Source organism: Pagrus major, chromosome 15, assembly GCF_040436345.1.
Source record: "Pagrus major chromosome 15, Pma_NU_1.0".
In the NCBI taxonomy this organism is placed as follows: domain Eukaryota; kingdom Metazoa; phylum Chordata; class Actinopteri; order Spariformes; family Sparidae; genus Pagrus; species Pagrus major.
Window position 1 is genome coordinate 31,638,682 of NC_133229.1, and position 17,566 is coordinate 31,656,247.

The 17,566-nt window shown below is 44.6% G+C and overlaps 1 protein-coding gene across 3 annotated transcripts in view; it reads left to right on the plus strand.

Annotated features, from left to right (window-relative positions):
- The window catches only part of LOC141009884 (cullin-9), a 36,664-nt gene extending 21,966 nt beyond the window's left edge, over positions 1-14,698 (plus strand). For all 3 annotated transcript variants that reach the window (XM_073482620.1, XM_073482621.1, XM_073482622.1), the window contains 21 exons: positions 1-122; positions 245-427; positions 994-1,151; positions 1,245-1,443; positions 1,587-1,758; positions 1,909-2,054; positions 2,395-2,521; positions 2,661-2,866; positions 3,330-3,583; positions 7,516-7,633; positions 7,961-8,209; positions 8,284-8,424; positions 8,695-8,859; positions 8,979-9,142; positions 9,333-9,426; positions 9,575-9,649; positions 10,484-10,594; positions 10,681-10,798; positions 10,892-11,025; positions 12,031-12,122; positions 12,215-14,698. The exon at positions 1-122 is cut by the window's left edge and continues 15 nt beyond it. In XM_073482620.1, the coding sequence (XP_073338721.1) occupies positions 1-122; positions 245-427; positions 994-1,151; positions 1,245-1,443; positions 1,587-1,758; positions 1,909-2,054; positions 2,395-2,521; positions 2,661-2,866; positions 3,330-3,583; positions 7,516-7,633; positions 7,961-8,209; positions 8,284-8,424; positions 8,695-8,859; positions 8,979-9,142; positions 9,333-9,426; positions 9,575-9,649; positions 10,484-10,594; positions 10,681-10,798; positions 10,892-11,025; positions 12,031-12,122; positions 12,215-12,437 (3,251 nt within the window). In that variant the 3' untranslated portion in view covers positions 12,438-14,698. The remainder of the gene's footprint in view (positions 123-244; positions 428-993; positions 1,152-1,244; positions 1,444-1,586; positions 1,759-1,908; positions 2,055-2,394; positions 2,522-2,660; positions 2,867-3,329; positions 3,584-7,515; positions 7,634-7,960; positions 8,210-8,283; positions 8,425-8,694; positions 8,860-8,978; positions 9,143-9,332; positions 9,427-9,574; positions 9,650-10,483; positions 10,595-10,680; positions 10,799-10,891; positions 11,026-12,030; positions 12,123-12,214) is intronic.
- The last annotated feature ends 2,868 nt before the right edge of the window (positions 14,699-17,566 follow it).

Sequence of the window (17,566 nt, forward strand, 5' to 3'; positions counted from 1 at the left end):
AAAACAAAGACACCGCCGCGGCCTCTTCTTCCTCCTCCTCCTCCTCAGCCAAGCCTAAAGTGAAGAGCAGCAGCAGCATCGCGGGGATCGCCCTCTGTTGGCAGGGAGTAGTACAGCGCCAGGTAAGACCTTCAGTTTACTACTGAATTATTTCTTTAGGATCAAATATATTGATCTTTAAACAGATTTATAATCCCTCTGTTGCTCCAAGTGTACATAATTAAAACGTGACCCCTCCCCTCAGGTGAAGAAGTTTCTGGAGTCGAGCTGCAGTCTGCCGGACTTTGTGGAGCGCTACCGGAGTCTGTACCTGCGGCTGAAGAACGCCATGGAGGAGCTGTTCGGACAGCAGACCGCCTTCGTCCTCGCCCTCCGACACGGCTTCTCCGCCGCCCTGCTGCAGCTGTCCATCCTCAGAGCCATGCACGTACGTCAGCTTCAACTCCGGTTCAGTTTCTGCGCAGCCAATAAAAACCTCCAACACGTTACTGTCCTGAAGAGAGTGAATGTTTCAACCCAACAAGTCTTTATCTGGAATGTTTTTATATATATTTATTTTCTGTCTGTTATATTGGGACTGTGTTTTGTATATCTACGGATGCATCTAACAATTATTTCCAATTTCCATTATCAATCGATCTGTCAATAATTTTCTCTATTATTTGTTTTATAAAGTGTCGAAATTGTGAAAAAAGCTCATCAGAATTTCCCAAAGTCTTCAACAAACAGGCCAAAACCTAAAGACTCTTTATTTTCTGTCATAAACAACAAAGAAAGTTTCAGAAACATTTTTAGTGAACAGAACGTTTCAGAAAACAGGAATCTTGTTGCGTTTTGACTCTTCGGGCCACCGTACTTTAGGATATGACAACAGACATTTTACAGTAAAAAAAAAACAAACAAATGCTGTAAACATGTGAAAGTCCTTCCTGCTGTTTGTGTGAGTCGGGTTCTGTTCAGGTGTTATTGACCTGTTCTGTGTGTGACGTGCAGGTGAGCGAGCGTTTTGCTCAGTACATCGACCAGATGATCCAGGCCAGCGGCGTGGCGTGCGGCAGCGTGGAGACTCTGGAGCGGCTGCAGCAGTTTCTGGAGCCGATGCTCTTCCTGTCGGGCCTGGAGCTCGCCAACACCTTCGAACACTTCTACAGGTGTGAACGCCACGACACCAACACAGCTGACAAACGCTGATGACAGTCTGAACACACCAACAGGACGTTCTCTCTCTCTCTCGCTCTCTGCAGGTACTACCTGGGCGACCGACTGCTGGCCCAGGGGAACGTGTGGTTGGAGAGCGCCGTGATCGATCAGATCGGCAGCTGCTTCCCAAGTCGCTTCCCTCAGCAGATGTTGAAGAACCTGAGCGAGTCGACTGAGCTGCAGCAGGAGTTTCACCTGTACCGGCTGCAGCAGCTGGACCGGAGCCTGCAGGAGCAAGACCAGGTCAGAACAACCCTCAACACTGATTCTACAGGACGGTGAACAGAATCTGAGCTTCTCTGTATCTCCTGCAGCTTTTAGACTGCTCCAGTCTGAGTTTCAGGAGTTTGAGTTTGATGCAGTTTGTCCTTTCGGTGTTGCTGTAGATGATGGAGGAGGAGTGGGCGGAGTCAGATGAGGAGGCGGAGGTCCAGGTTCTGGTTCTGTCTCCGCGCTGCTGGGCTGTCTCCTCGCTCTGCTTCCTGGATGAACCTGTGAAACATTTTCCAACAGAACTCTGCTCGTACCTGAACCAGTTCACCCAGTTCTACAGCCACAGTCAGTACCAGTTCACCAGAGGACGTTCAGTCATCAGCTGTCAGGAGTTACTCACTGTTCTCTCTGTGTGTGTGTGTGTGTGTGTGTGTGTGTGTGTGTGTGTGTGTGTGTGTGTGTGTGTGTGTGTGTGTGTGTGTGTGTGTCTGTCAGGTCAGTACATGTACGGTCTGAGTCACTCGAAGCCTCGTCGGCTGCAGTGGACCTGGCTCGGTCACGCTGAGCTGCAGTTCGGCTGCTGGACGCTTCACGTCTCCACGCTGCAGATGTTCATCCTGCTGCAGTTCAACAGCCACGAGGTCACACACACACACACACACACACACACACACACACACACACACACACACATACACAGTCAGAGAGAAACGCTCAGATTGTGGTCATGGTTACGAGGTGACACTACATCAGTCTCTGATGAGGCGTTTCTCTTCACAGTGAGCTGTTATTCTAATTATCAGTGAAGTATTAGAGTCCAGGTAAACACTGACTGACACGAGTCATGTGCTCCACAGTAGAAGGGGAGAATATATTAATCTGAAGTTAACTCATCACGTGTTGATCTTCTAAAGTCTTAAAAGTTTAGATTTTCTCCCCTGATGTGTTCACTGACAGTCGGCCATCTGTGCGTCTCTGCAGGAGGTTCGAGTGGACGCTCTGCTGGAGGCGACCGGCCTGTCTGCTGCCGTCCTGCTTCAGGCTCTGCTGCCGCTCTTCAGTGAGGGAGGACCGCTGATCTGCAGCCATCCCAACGAGCCCCTCCAGGGTCCGACACTCACAACACACACACACACACACACACACACACACACACACACACACACACACACACACACACACACTGCTGTCCTTCATCCTCCTCGTCCTCCTCTTCTCTGACTCACCCCCCCTCTGTCTGCTCTCAGGTGTGTTGCAGTTAAACCAGCAGGTGGCGTCTCGCAGTCTGGAGGGCGTCCCTGCGTCTGTCCAGCTGCTGCCCAGACAGACGTACCTGAACGTGGACGAAGACGCTGCCGGCACGCTGGAGAGAAAGAGGAACTATATCTACTGTCTGATCGTCCACATCATGAAGCAGGAGAAGGAGATGCACATCGACAACCTGGTCTTCAAGGTCAGAGGTCGCTGAGGCCACGCCCACACTCGTGTAGACACACCTGGACGTGTTCTCAAGCCTAAAAATTTTCATATTAACTCTTCTGAGTCCAGACATGGAACAGAATCATTGAAAACAGACCATTCAGAACTCCCCTGAGAATCTTCATGATTTTAAGTTTTCTCCAGTACCACAGTGATCCAGTGATCGTTGTCTGAACATCCAGGACGACACTGCAGACAGGAAGTGCTAACAGCTCACTCAGCGCACTGAAGAGCCAACAGATGACTTACTTAACAGCTCCCAATGCATCATGGGAACTTTACTTACAAAACTGTACACATTACTTCATGTTTCACTGTGAATATTTTTTTACATTATCAAGACTCAAAGTGTCCCATCAGTCTGTCCTCTAGCGCCCCCTCAGGACAAACATTACACATTTAGACTCTCAGAACAGTTTTTTGTCGGTCCCCTCCAGGTTCTGGACTCGTGTCAGAAGCAGGAAGCCTCTCGCTCTCCGGGCGCAGGACGTTTCAGCTGCAGCACCAGCGACGTGTTGTCCTGCATCATGCACGTCATCAGCAAAGGCTGCGTCCGACGCAACGAGGAGAACCCGCACATCGTGGAGTTCCTGCCAGAGGACCCGTCCACGCCGCAGAAAGGCCAGGCCCAGTTCTCCTTCAGCCGGACCGAGATGAGGAAGGACGCCGCAGACAGCGTAGCCGACATCAGGTGTGAGCGCGACCTTTGACCTCCTTCTGTTTCTGTTATTTAACTTAATTCAGAGCAGCAGTCCTCTTCATCATCATCACCACCCTTGTGTCTGCTTCAGAAGCCTTCCCCTGTTTTCACTGTGTTTTTAAAGGACTGTTCCGCTGTTTCTCCTCGTGTTTTAACACGTTATCACAAAGCTTCCATCGGTTTTCATGTCGGTCAGCAGTCAATCATTTCTCTGTTGTGGTCAGTTGTTTGTATTGAGGAAGTCAGTCGAGGGCAGAAGTTGTTTTCATGGTTAAAACATGTGTAATGCTTCAGTTAACACGTCTGTCATTTCCTGATGATGTCACAGGAAGTTTCCTGGAAAGAGTCCATGATTACAGAGATCTTTGAAGCTCTTTATTATTAATAATCATCAGGACTTTTTATTTCTCATTCAAGTTTAAGTCTTTGCTCAGACACGTCATGTTCTCGCATGTTCTGACCTGCTGAGCACCGACTCAAAGAAAAAAGTGTTATGATAATTAAATCTTATTGATGGATTGAAACTGTACCATCTGTCAATCAATCATTTTTATTTGTATAGCTCCAATTCACAACAGAAGTCGTCTCATGACTCTTTCCACACTGAGCAGGTCTGAACCAGAACACTTTCTCCATTTCCCTCATCATTAAAAACAAACTTCAGGAAACTTTCATGAGATCACTGAGAAATCACAGACACATGAAACGTGAACAAAACTGACCCGCGTTCAGTTTTTCTTCACATTAAAACAGAAGCCAACAGTTAATGAACTAATTAAACTGACGTTCTGTGATTCCTCCAAAATGGCCAAAATGTAAATGTTTAATTTTCTACTCAAAGAAAATAAAGAAGAGATTTAAACTTTGATTGCTGCCTGTTTCCTTATTTTCTAATATCATAATTAATTGATGGCTTTTCAATGTAAGTAATCTTTAAGATTCATAAAGCACCAAAGCTTCAAATGTAACCAAATAAACATTATTACATCACAAACAGAATAATATTAGTAGTAGTGACTGTATTTACAGTGGGTACGGAAAGTATTCAGACCCCTTTAAATTTTTCACTGTTTCATTGCAGCCATTTGCTAAAATCAAAAAAGTTCATTTTATTTCTCATTAATGTACACTCAGCACCCCATCTTGACAGAAAAGAACAAATGTAGAAATTTTTGCAAATTTATTAAAAAAGAAAAACTGAAATATCACATGGTCACAAGTATTCAGACCCTTTGCTCAGTATCGAGTAGAAGCACCCTTTAGAGTCTTCTTGGGAATGATGCAACAAGTTTTTCACAGCTGGATTTGGGGATCCTCTGCCATTCTTCCTCGCAGATCCTCTCCAGTTCCATCAGGTTGGATGGTGAACGTTGGTGGACAGCCATTTTCAGGTCTCTCCAGAGATGCTCAATTGGGTTCAGGTCAGGGCTCTGGCTGGGCCAGTCAAGAATGGTCACAGAGTTGTTCCGAAGCCACGCCTTTGTCATTTTAGCTGTGTGTTAGGGTCATTGTCTTGTTGGAAGGTGAACCTTCGGCCCAGTCTGAGGTCCTGAGCACTCTGGAAGAGGTTTTCTTCCAGGATCTCTCTGTACTTGGCCGCATTCATCTTTCCTTCAATTGCAACCAGTCGTCCTGTCCCTGTAGCTGAAAAACACCCCCATAGCATGTTTCACTGTTGGGATTGTATTGGGCAGGTGATGAGCAGTGCCTGGTTTTCTCCACACATACCGCTTAGAATTAACGCCAAAAAGTTCAATCTTCGTCTCATCAGACCAGAGAATCTTATTTCTCATGGTCTGGGAGTCCTTCATGTGTTTTTTGGCAAACTCTGTGCAGGCTTTCATATGTCTTGCACTGAGGAGAGGCTTCCGTTGGGCCACTCTGCCATAAAGCCCCGACTGGTGGAGGGCTGCAGTGATAGTTGACTTTGTGGAACTTTCTCCCATCTCCCTACTGCATCTCTGGAGCTCAGCCACAGTGATCTTTGGGTTCTTCTTTACCTCTCTCACCAAGGCTCTTCTCCCACGATTGCTCAGTTTGGCTGGACGGCCAGGTCTAGGAAGAGTTCTGGTCGTCCCAAACTTCTTCCATTTAAGGATTATGGAGGCCACTGTGCTCTTAGGAACCTTGAGTGCTGCAGAAATTCTTTTGTAACCTTGGCCAGATCTGTGCCCTGCCACAATTCTGTCTCTGAGCTCCTTGGGCAGTTCCTTCGACCTCATGATTCTCATTTGCTCTGACATGCACTGTGAGCTGTGAGGTCTTATATAGACAGGTGTGTGCCTTTCCTAATCAAGTCCAATCAGTTTAATTAAACACAGCTGGACTCCAATGAAGGAGTAGAACCATCTCGAGGAGGATCAGAAGAAATGGACAGCATGTGAGTTAAATATGAGTGTCACAGCAAAGGGTCTGGATACTTATGACCATGTGATATTTCAGTTTTTCTTTTTTAATAAATTTGCAAAAATTTAGACATTTCTGTTTTTTTCTGTCAAGATGGGGTGCTGAGTGTACATTAATGAGAAATAAAATGAACTTTTTTGATTTTAGCAAATGGCTGCAATGAAACAAAGAGTGAATAATGTAAAGGGGTCTGAATACTTTCCGTACCCACTGTATATTTATGTGTACGACTGCACCACTAAAAGAAGCAAGTTTTAATTCTACGTGAGACGATCAACAGAAACATGAAGAGACGTTCAGTCTTCTGAAGGTTGATGTCAGATCTGATCCGTCGTGACTCTTCTGGAAGCAAAATACAGCGTATACAACTCTGAACCATTAACAGTATTTATTAATTTAATAACTTTATTTCATGATGACGCTCAAACAGACATAAAACCTGTTGATGACAGTCCGTCAGTTGTTGTATTTAATTTTACTGTTTCTGCATGAAACCAAATTAAATTCAGTCCAGCGTGACAATTTTAGCTTATGACGCATATATATATATATATATATATATATATATATATATATATATATATATATATATATATATATATATATATATATATAATATATATATATATAATGTGTGTATATATAATGTGTGTATATGTATATATATATATATGTATGTATATATATGTATATGTATATATATGTATATGTATATATATGTATATATACGTATATATGTGTGTATATATACGTATATGTGTATATACGTATATGTGTATATACATATATGTGTATATACATATATGTGTATATACATATATGTGTATGTATACATATGTATACATACACATATATGTATATACACATATATATACACATATATGTATATACACATATATATACATATATGTGTATATATATATATATATACACATATATATACACATATATGTATACATATATGTGTATATATACATATACATATGTATATATACATATGTATATGTATATATACATATATATATACATATATACATATATACATATGTATATATGTATATATATATATGTGTATATATACATATATATATTTGAATTGAATTATTGAGGAGCAAACATTGTGTCAATGGAGAAATAGGGAAGAAAATGTAAACTTGTTCATTATGTTTAACAAAATAAACATAAAGACATTGAATTCTTGATGGTGTACACACGTTACCATCTTGGTGAGATTGTCTTGTTGAATAGAGTTCACAGCTTGTGTGAACATTTGTGTTACGACCCAGTTAAAGTCAAAGTCCAGGAGACGAGTGGAGTCACAGGACAAACTGAACCCAGAAAAAAAACATCGAGGGAAACGAGAATAAACACAAAACTCACGATAACAGAAATCTAGCCTCCTGTAACTGTGTGTGTGTGTGTGTGTGTGTGTGTGTGTGTGTGTGTGTGTGTGTGTGTGTGTGTGTGTGTGTGTGTGTGTGTGTGTGTGTGTGTGTGTGTGTGTGTGTGTGTTGCAGTCTGATGTCGGCGCCGCGGCAGTTTGAGGACGGAGTTCTGGACGCAGTTCTGTTCTCTATGGGCCGGACGATGACGCAGGAGGAAGTCCGTCAGCTGATGCAGAGGACCGTCCAACAGGTCAGACTTCTGCTCAGGCTGATCCGTTAGACGTGTTACAAACCTCCAGCAGTGTTTGTGATCACGTTGTGTTTGTCAGAACCTTGTTTCATGCATTAACATGTCGTTCGGGTCGTTCGGGTCGTGTCAGACGGGAGAGATCAGAAACACTCATGTTTATGACTCCATCGTTTGTAATCAGGCTCGCTGGATCTTAATCTTTATGTTTTTTGATTACACGTTACTGAAGGTCCAAAGATGGTGCAGACATGCTTTGGACTCTTCTGTATCTGTCTCAGGTGTGTCCAGGTGTCAGACAGGTGATTTGGTCCCTCTCTGTCCTCTCAGGTGTCGGGGACTCTGAGTCTGGACCTGGACCGGGCCGAACACCTGTTGGTTCACTGTAAGTGGAACGTGGACCTGCTGGTGCAGCGCTACACCGACGACCCCGACACCCTCATCATGGCCGCCGGCCTCAAGTTCCGAAACCCTCAGCCGCCGCCGAGCCCCGTGTCCACCTGCCCCGTCTGCCTGGGCCCCCGCAGCACCGCCGCCGAGTCGTTCCCCTCGCTGAGCTGCATGCACTACTGCTGCCAGGTGAGACGCACAGACTGCAGGGTCAGCTGTTGTTCAGACGTTGTTTTAACGTTGTTCTGATGTTTGTGCTGCAGTCGTGCTGGCAGGAGTACCTGACGGCGAGGATCGAACAGAACCTGGTGATGAACTGTAACTGTCCAATCACAGACTGCCAGGCTCAGCCCACCTCACTGTTCTTCCTCAACATTCTCACTGACAAGGACACCATCGCCAAGGTAACGCCAGCCTCCTCTGTCACCATGACAACCTGCCCTCACAGAGTGTAAACAAACAGGTGTGATAGGTTATCAGCTGGTTTGTGTTCTTTGATTTGATGATTTAATTTCTTTATTTGTTTTGTTTCATCTCACCGCTGCCTGTCGATGTTAGAACCTTTATCTGTGATAAAGAGTCCTCGTTGTTGTTGTTGTTGTTGTTGATGATGATGATGATGATGATGATGATGATGATGATGATGATGATGTGTGATGTCTCCTGTGTGTCAGTATGAGAATGCCTTGCTCAGAGGCTACGTGGAGTGCTGCTCCAACCTGACGTGGTGCACCAACCCTCAGGGCTGCGATCAGATCCTCTGCAAGGAGAACATGGGCAGCATGGGGACCTGCTCCAAGTGCTGCTGGTCCTCCTGCTTCAGCTGCAACTTCCCCGAGGTCAGAGGTCACACACACACAGACACACACACACACACACACACACACACACACACACACACACACACACACACACACTCACGAACATGATGAACTAACAGAGTGACGTCTCCCTGCAGGCTCACTACCCGGCCAGCTGCAGCCACATGTCTCAGTGGATGGATGATGGAGGATATTATGAAGGGATGAGTATGGAGGCTCAGAGCAAACATCTCGCCAAGCTCATCTCCAAACGCTGCCCGAGCTGCCAGGCTCAGATCGAGAAGAACGAGGGCTGCCTGCAGTGAGTACACCTGCTGATGATGTCATCACAATACCTGCTGATTAGTAGAGACCAGAGGTGTCACTGTTCAATTTAAACACATTTTCTGCTGACAACAAACACTGAAGATGAAGATGAAGATGATGGTGATGATGGTGATGATGATGGTGATGGTGATGGTGATGGTGATGAAGGTGTCCTCTCTCCTCAGTATGACCTGTGCCAAGTGTAACCACGGTTTCTGCTGGCGGTGTCTGAAACCATGGAAACCAACACACAAAGACTACTACAACTGCTCCGCCATGGTTGGTTCACACACTGTCACACGATCGTCCAATCAGAGACCAACAACACGTCTCACACTCGTGATAATTACGTGTAATAAAGTTTGGCTGAATGTTTAAATGTTTCTCGTGTATCCTGAGTTTTAATGAGTTGTTGTTCATGTTGCAGGTGAGTAAAGCAGCGCGGCAGGAGAAGAAGTTCCAGGACTATAATGAGAGATGCACCTTCCACCACCAGGCCAAGGTACCACACCTGTCCACACCTGTCCACACCTGTGCACACCTGTCCACACCTGTCCACACTGGTCTGAAACATCATAGTCGTCAAGCAGCAGGAAAGCTTTTATTGTGAAGTAACTAGAGTTTGAGGCAGCAGACAGACAGATGGAGGCTGTTCAGACCCGTGTCAACATCTGTCCTGAGTGACCTGATCACAGGTGGACAGCTCTGAGTACAGGTGTGAATGAGACACACTGAGGACATGTTTGAGAGCTGGACATCCAACTACATGTCTGGTCTCCCTGAACCCGTCAGTGTCAGCAGCAGCTGTTTGTGAACACTGACTGTTTCAACTGATCCAACCACTGAACCAGGAACCACAACAGCACCAGACTCCCTTAACAAATGTGTCAGTTTAGTGAGTTGTTGAGTTAAAACAAACTTTATGAACTGTGTGAAACTCTGTCTCTGACTGATTCTGACTTATTTGTTCCTTCTTGTAAATTGAGCAAATGTTCTACATGAACTTCTTTCTGTCTTTGAGTAGAAACATGGAGTCTGTTTGTCCCAGTGATGGACGGGTTTGTTTCATACAGAGCAGGAAGTGACATCACATCACAGGTGGTCACTCACCTGGATGATGATAGCAGGTCTAACCAGCCTCTTGCTAGCATTAGCCTGGGATGCTAACTTGTTGCTAGTTAAATTATTTTTAGCTGTGAGATCAGAACAGGAAGTCTTTTGTTGTGACATCACAGTGATCTGGTGTTAAAGAGCTGCTGTATGATGAAGGTCAGATATCTGCTGAGTCGTCCTCGGCAGCTTCAGCTTGATGACTCAGCGTTTCTCGTCTCTTCAGGATTTTGCCGTCAACCTGGAGAACAAAGTGTCATCCATTAACGAAGCTCTGCAGATGAAGTCTTTGACCTTCGTCATCGACGCCTGTAAAGTCCTCGCTCAGGCTCGAAAGGTATCATCATCTTCATCTTCACCATCTTCATCGTCATCCAGCTGGAAATGACAGGTGTGTTAATGTGCCCTGCTCTGTGTCTGCAGGTGCTGGCCTACTCCTGTGTTTACAGCTACTACAACCAGGAGACGGAGAAGATGGACGTGATGGAGCAGCAGACGGAGGCTCTGGACCTGCACACCAACGCCCTGCAGATCCTGCTGGGTGAGACTCGCCTCTCTTTATTAAAAACTTTCTGCAGCTGGAACTCGTCTTACTGGTGTTACTGGTGCTGACTGGTGCTGTTGTTGTCCTCAGAGGAGACTCTGCTGCAGTGCACTGACCTGGCCTCGTGTGTCCGGCTGCTGAAACCAGAACATCTCAACACCGGACTGGAACTGATCCGACGCATCCAGGAGCGCTTGCTGGCCATCCTGCAGCACTCCACCCAGGTAGAACCAGTCTGAAACTGAGCTGAAACCAGTGCAGTCGGATTTTAAACTGGTGTGAAACCAGTTTTAAAAAAGTCTAAAACCAGTTCACCTCTGAGTTAAAATCCAGTCTTAACCTAAAGCTGCTTCATATCCAATACTAACACAATCTAAAATCATTTAAAGACCAGTTTGATATCAGTCTGAAACCAGTTTGATATCAGTCTGAAACCAGTTTGATATCAGTCTGAAACCAGTTTGATATCAGTCTGAAACCAGTTTGATATCAGTCTGAAACCAGTTTGATATCAGTCTGAAACCAGTTTAAAGTTTGAGATGAGATTCCAGTCGGCCTGATTGAAAAGAGTCTAAAACACATTTAATTAAAACCAGTCTTCACTTTGTTGTGTCTGAACACTAAAGATGGTCTGAAACCAGTCTGAAACCGGTCTGAAACCAGTCTGAAACCAGTCTGAAACCAGTCTAAACCCAGTCTGAAACCAGTCTAAACCCAGTCTATAATCCGTCTGATTAAAAACCAGTTCACCTGAGTTAAAATCCAGTCTTAACCTAAAGCTGCTTCGTATACAATACTAACACAATCTAAAATCATTTAAAGACCAGTTTGATATCAGTCTGAAACCAGTTTGATATCAGTCTGAAACCAGTTTGATATCAGCCTGAAACCAGTTTGATATCTTGGATGAGTTTACACTTGGCCTGATTGAAACCAGTTTGAAAGACAGTTGATTTAAAACCAGTCTTAAACTGGATTATAACCAGTGTGAACCCTTTTTAAATTGTAAACCACATTAATATATTTGTAGCAGTTAAAACCAGTTTGACACCAGTTTAGCTCCACAGGTCAGTTTGCGCCTCCTGCTGGTTTTACACTGAACTTTGTTATTTATTCATCTCGTTAGTGTTCAAGTGTCTGAAGTCTCTCTGCTGTCAAACCAAAGTGGTTGAATTAACTGTGATTCAGCAGAGACGTCAGTCACAGTTTCCTGTTTCTGTCTCATTCAGGACTTCAGGGTTGGTTATCAGTCCAAGAGCAGCCAGGAACCAGAATCCACTCAGGCCTCCAACCTGTCCAACCACACCGACGCCAACAAAGTGTGAGTACGACGCCAAACAACAGGATAATAATCAGTCGGCTCAGACGACTGAATTCACTGTCGACTTCCAGACTGAAAGTTTTTGTTCTCAGGTCCAAGTCGGAGCGAGCGTCGGACTCTGGAGACTCGGATAACAACAACAACACGGGCGAGGAGGGCGGCGAGGAGGCAGAGGACGAGGACGACGAGTACGATGAAGAGTACGTTCCCGAGTGGCACGAGGACTACGACGAGGACGACATCGACGAGGACGACTTCTTCTCCGACGACGACGAGTCCGAGAACCTGGAGAGGGACTTCAGCCCCTTCGACTGAGCCGACAGAAAAAACAAAAACCTCCCAGAGTCGAAGGAAGAGGACGAGTCGGGCACTGCCACGGCCCCGCCCCCTTCCTGACATCATCAGGAAGGACGGGAGACGATTAGAGGGACGTCCTTCACCTGAACCCCAACCCCCCAACCCCCAAACACAGCTGCACTCGCTTCTCCACTTCCTGTATTTTACCTTGTTTTCATAAAGTACGGAAGAAGGCGAGGGTCAAAAATCATGAGCGGAAAAAAGTTCTGACTTTAATTTTTCAATTCTGAGAGAAAAAAAATGAGACTTTCAAAAGAAAATTCTTAGTTTAGTCTTCAAATAATGAAAGTAAAGTTTGGTTCTGTCATTTTTTAACATGAAAATCAGAGTGACGCTATTCTGTTTTGTTCTTTGCACACCAGTCTGAAACCAGTTTAAACCGGTCTAAACACCCAGTCTGAAACCAGATTAAACCAGTCACAACACCCAGTCTGAAACCAGATTAAACCAGTCTAAACACCCAGTCTGAAACCAGATTAAACCAGCCACAACACCCAGTCTGAAACCAGATTAAACCAGCCACAACACCCAGTCTGAAACCAGATTAAACCAGCCACAACACCCAGTCTGAAACCAGATTAAACCAGTCTAAACACCCAGTCTGAAACCAGATTAAACCAGCTACAACACCCAGTCTGAAACCAGATTAAACCGGTCTAAACACCCAGTCTGAAACCAGTTTAAACCAGTCTAAACACCCAGTCTGAAACCAGTTTAAACCAGTCTAAACACCCAGTCTGAAACCAGTTTAAAGACCCAGTCTGAAACCAGATTAAACCAGTCTAAACACCCAGTCTGAAACCAGATTAAACCAGTCTAAACACCCGGTCTGAAACCAGATTAAACCAGTATAAACACCCAGTCTGAAACCAGTTTAAACCAGTCTAAACACCCAGTCTGAAACCAGATTAAACCAGTCTAAACACCCAGTCTGAAACCAGATTAAACCAGTCTAAACACCCAGTTTGAAACCAGATTAAACCAGTATAAACACCCAGTCTGAAACCAGTTTAAACCAGTCTAAACACCCAGTCTGAAACCAGTTTAAAGACCCAGTCTGAAACCAGATTAAACCAGTCTAAACACCCAGTCTGAAACCAGTTTAAAGACCCAGTCTGAAACCAGTTTAAACCAGTATAAACACCCAGTCTGAAACCAGTTTAAACCAGTCTAAACACCCAGTCTGAAACCAGATTAAACCAGTCTAAACACCCAGTCTGAAACCAGATTAAACCAGTCTAAACACCCAGTTTGAAACCAGATTAAACCAGTATAAACACCCAGTCTGAAACCAGTTTAAACCAGTCTAAACACCCAGTCTGAAACCAGTTTAAAGACCCAGTCTGAAACCAGATTAAACCAGTCTAAACACCCAGTCTGAAACCAGTCTAAACTCAGTCTGAACCAGTTTGAATGTTTGATTTTTATTTTTTATAAATCCGACGTGAATTTAAAAACAGATTGTTTGTGATCTCAGAACTTTTTGTCCTTTTTGTTTTTGGCCCAATGTGTCTTCTGTACTGAACCAGCTCGGCTCTGTCCTGGTTCTGGGTCTGGGTCTGGCCCTCGGTGGTTTGGTGTCCGACAGCGATGATGAAGGATCTGTTCCAGAGGAAGTCTGTTAGTTTGTGTTTGTTTCCTGCTTTGTGCTGAGACGAGTCCAGAAACAGAACTGCCGGTCCTCCGTCGTCCATCTTTAAACCCGTTGGTGTCATCACACGTTCTGCCTTGATTTCTTTGATGATGGAAGTTGCCTTCGCTTGAGTTTAAAGAAGAGTAGAGATGATTAAACTGCATCACTTCCTCTGTAACTGTTTCACATTTAGAGTTACTCAACAGTTTTTTTACATGTTTGTAGCGTCGGATGTTTCTGAAGAGATTCTGACGTCTGTAGGATCTGTAACTTCTGACATCAGCCTCTGAAGTATCACTGCAATAACTGATCGATCGATTATCGGCTCACCGTCGCGTCATTTGCTGAGCAAAGACTCCGTCGCCTGCTCTGTTTTCTGTCTTTCAAAAGGACGTCGAAAGAGATTTCTGGTTTGTGGTCGCTCTGCGGGAGTCGAGGGAAAGATGATATTCCAACTTTTGCTGTAATTTTGAGAGATCCTATATTCATATTGTTGATGTTCTATAATGTTCTTTCTGGTTTCTTTGCTGTCGTCGAGCGACTTCAGCAGCAAACTAAATAAATAAAAGCTTTTTCTGCTACGCTGCAGGACGCCTCTGCTTTCATGCTCAAATCAAAGTCTTTATTTCAGCCTGTAAACGTCCTTCACTCCTGGTAGTGGTGACGTTTAAGTCATGTGACCGTGATGTCGTCTGTTTGTAGCCTAGCATTAGCTTTTTACTGCTACACATTTAATTTACCTTCAAACATCACAGAGTGGAGTTCATCTGTGGAGATTATCTGAAGGATCAGAAACTTGTGTTTGACACACAGATTATCTTCTGTGATAATCCAGAATGTAGTTTTGTGTTAAACCGCTCAGTGAACATCGTCTATAAATCCAACATGGCGGCTGAAGGTCCTGCCTGTCTATCAACACTTTCCTGATTTGAAGGTTAAACTTGTTCTACGACACATTTAAAATGATCATCACAGATGATTATTACATATATAAATGCAGTGCTGCACCTGTGTGAGTGATCTCATTAATATTAATCAGATTCTTCCACCTGGTGTTTAAACAGACTCGTGCTGCCTGCAGTCTGCATGCTGTGTGTTTTCTGACCACAAGGTGTCGCTGTTCACTCTAAGACATCATAAATCAAACGGGCTCATGAATTAATGATGAGTTAATAAAACAGAGAGTGATGGATCCTCAGATCAGATGGAGATCATTTTAATCCACAGGATCAATGAAGTCTCATTTACATCTATAATAATACGTCATAATGTATTTGTTCATAGTGTTTTGTATCATTCATCTGAATCTGAAAGTTTTACAATTAATGTTGAGTAAAAAGTAAAATACTTGTCTCCAAAGTGTCGTGGAGAGGAAGTATAAAGTAGCAGGATTTGGAAATACTAAAGTACAAGTACCTCAAAATTGTACTTAAGTTCAGTAAATGTACAGTTACTCTCCAGCTGTGTGCTGTTGGCTGCAGGAGTCACGAACAGACACACGTGTTAGTAACATCTGTAACACACGGGACATGTAAAGGACTCACACAGATCGTCAGCCCAGAGCTGACAGACGGCTCCTCTGGCCTCCAGCTGCTCATTAAACTCAAGCTGATTGTTATTTCACTTCAGTTAGAAATGATTTGCTGTTGTTTATAAACACTGTTCACAGTCTCTTAATAAATGGTTTCTAATTAATGTCACTGTTAGGAAGTCAACACAGTTATTGTTGTCTTAGGTTATTAAATGTGCCATTTATTACTGATGAATGACCCATCGTTTATTACTGATGAATGATCCATCGTTTATTACTGATCTTATCATCAGTGTTCTGGCTGGTGAAAACATTGAGCTGCTTTCCTTCAGTCTGAACTCTCAACACACGTTTATTCAAATATCTGCAGAAATGATCAAAATATAAATGTAAATGTAAATGTAAATTCATATAAAATGTCTCTTAGTGTCGTTCACTCTGGTACATGTTCCTGTGACAAATCCTCCTCCTCCTCCTCCTCCTCCTCCTTCTCGTCCTCCTCCTCCTCCACCTCCTCCTCCTCCACCTCCTCCTCCTCCTCCTCCTCCTCCTTCACGTCCTCCCCCACCACCTCCTCCTTCTCGTCCTCCACCTCCACCTCCTCCTCCTCCTTCTCATCCTCCTCCTCCTCCACCTCCTCCTCCTCCTTCTCGTCCTCCTCCTCCTCCACCTCCTCCTCCTCCTCCACCTCCTCCTCCTCCTTCTCATCCTCCTCCACCTCCTCCTCCTCCTTCTCATCCCCCTCCTCCTCCACCTCCTCCTTCTCGTCCTCCTCCTCGTCCTCCTCCCCCTCCTCCTCCCCCATCACCTCCCCCTCCTCCTCCTCCTCACAGCTCTGAAACAATCCTCGGAAATGACCCCCACCCACAGAGCCAGCCGACTCCCCCTCCCCCAGTGGAAAGTGTGCAGCTCCGTCAGCCTGGACAGGAACCGTCAGCTCCCTCCGTCTCTCCGTCCTTCACTCCACTTTAATTCAGTTTCATCTGCTTCAGTAAAAGTGTCAGAGTGAGACATCTTCATATTCTCACTGCCTGTTCACAAACAACAGGAGGAGATGAACCCTCTGATGGTCGTCAGCAGCCTGACAGGAGGGACGTCCTTCACCTGAACCCCATGTCTGAACAAACCGCTGCTCTCACTGTGTCTCTGTGTTTCTCTTGTGTCACTGTGTTTCTCTTGTGTTTCTCTTGTGTTTCTCTTGTGTTTCTCTTGTGTCACTGTGTTTCTCTTGTGTTTCTCTTGTGTTTCTCTTGTGTTTCTCTTGTGTCACTGTGTTTCTCTTGTGTTTCTCTTGTGTTTCTCTTGTGTTTCTCTTGTGTTTCTCTTGTGTTTCTCTTGTGTTTCTCTTGTGTCACTGTGTTTCTCTTGTGTTTCTCTTGTGTTTCTCTTGTGTTTCTCTGGTGTTTCTCTTGTGTTACCTTCCTCCTGGTTCTTTCTGTGTAGTTTCTGTTGGCTGGCAGCCGATCGATTAACAAAAATCTGCAGCAGCTGCCAAAATGTAAGTTACTGTGGTGAGGAGCCTTGTTTTGCTGCTAAAACCTGATTTTCCCTTTAACCCTGAAACAAAGTGTTCACCCTCAAAACTGAAGATTGTCGTCACACAACTGAACGTTTTTAACAGCACACAGAAAGGAAGGAGGCCGTTCCTCCTGCAGCTCGGTGGATTTCCTCTGTTCTTATCACTTCCACAGGAAGACGAGACGGACAGAGAGCGAGGGAAGGAGTGAAGGAGGAGTTTATCAAGAGGCTGTTCAGACCTGCTGCTAGTGTCCATCGACCTCAGTGATGTGATGTCACTTCCTGCTCTGTATGAAACAAACCCGTCCATCACTGGGACAAACAGACGCCATGTTTCTACTCAAACACAGAAAGAAGTTCATGCAGAACATTTGCTGAATTTACAAGAAGGAACAAATAAGTCAG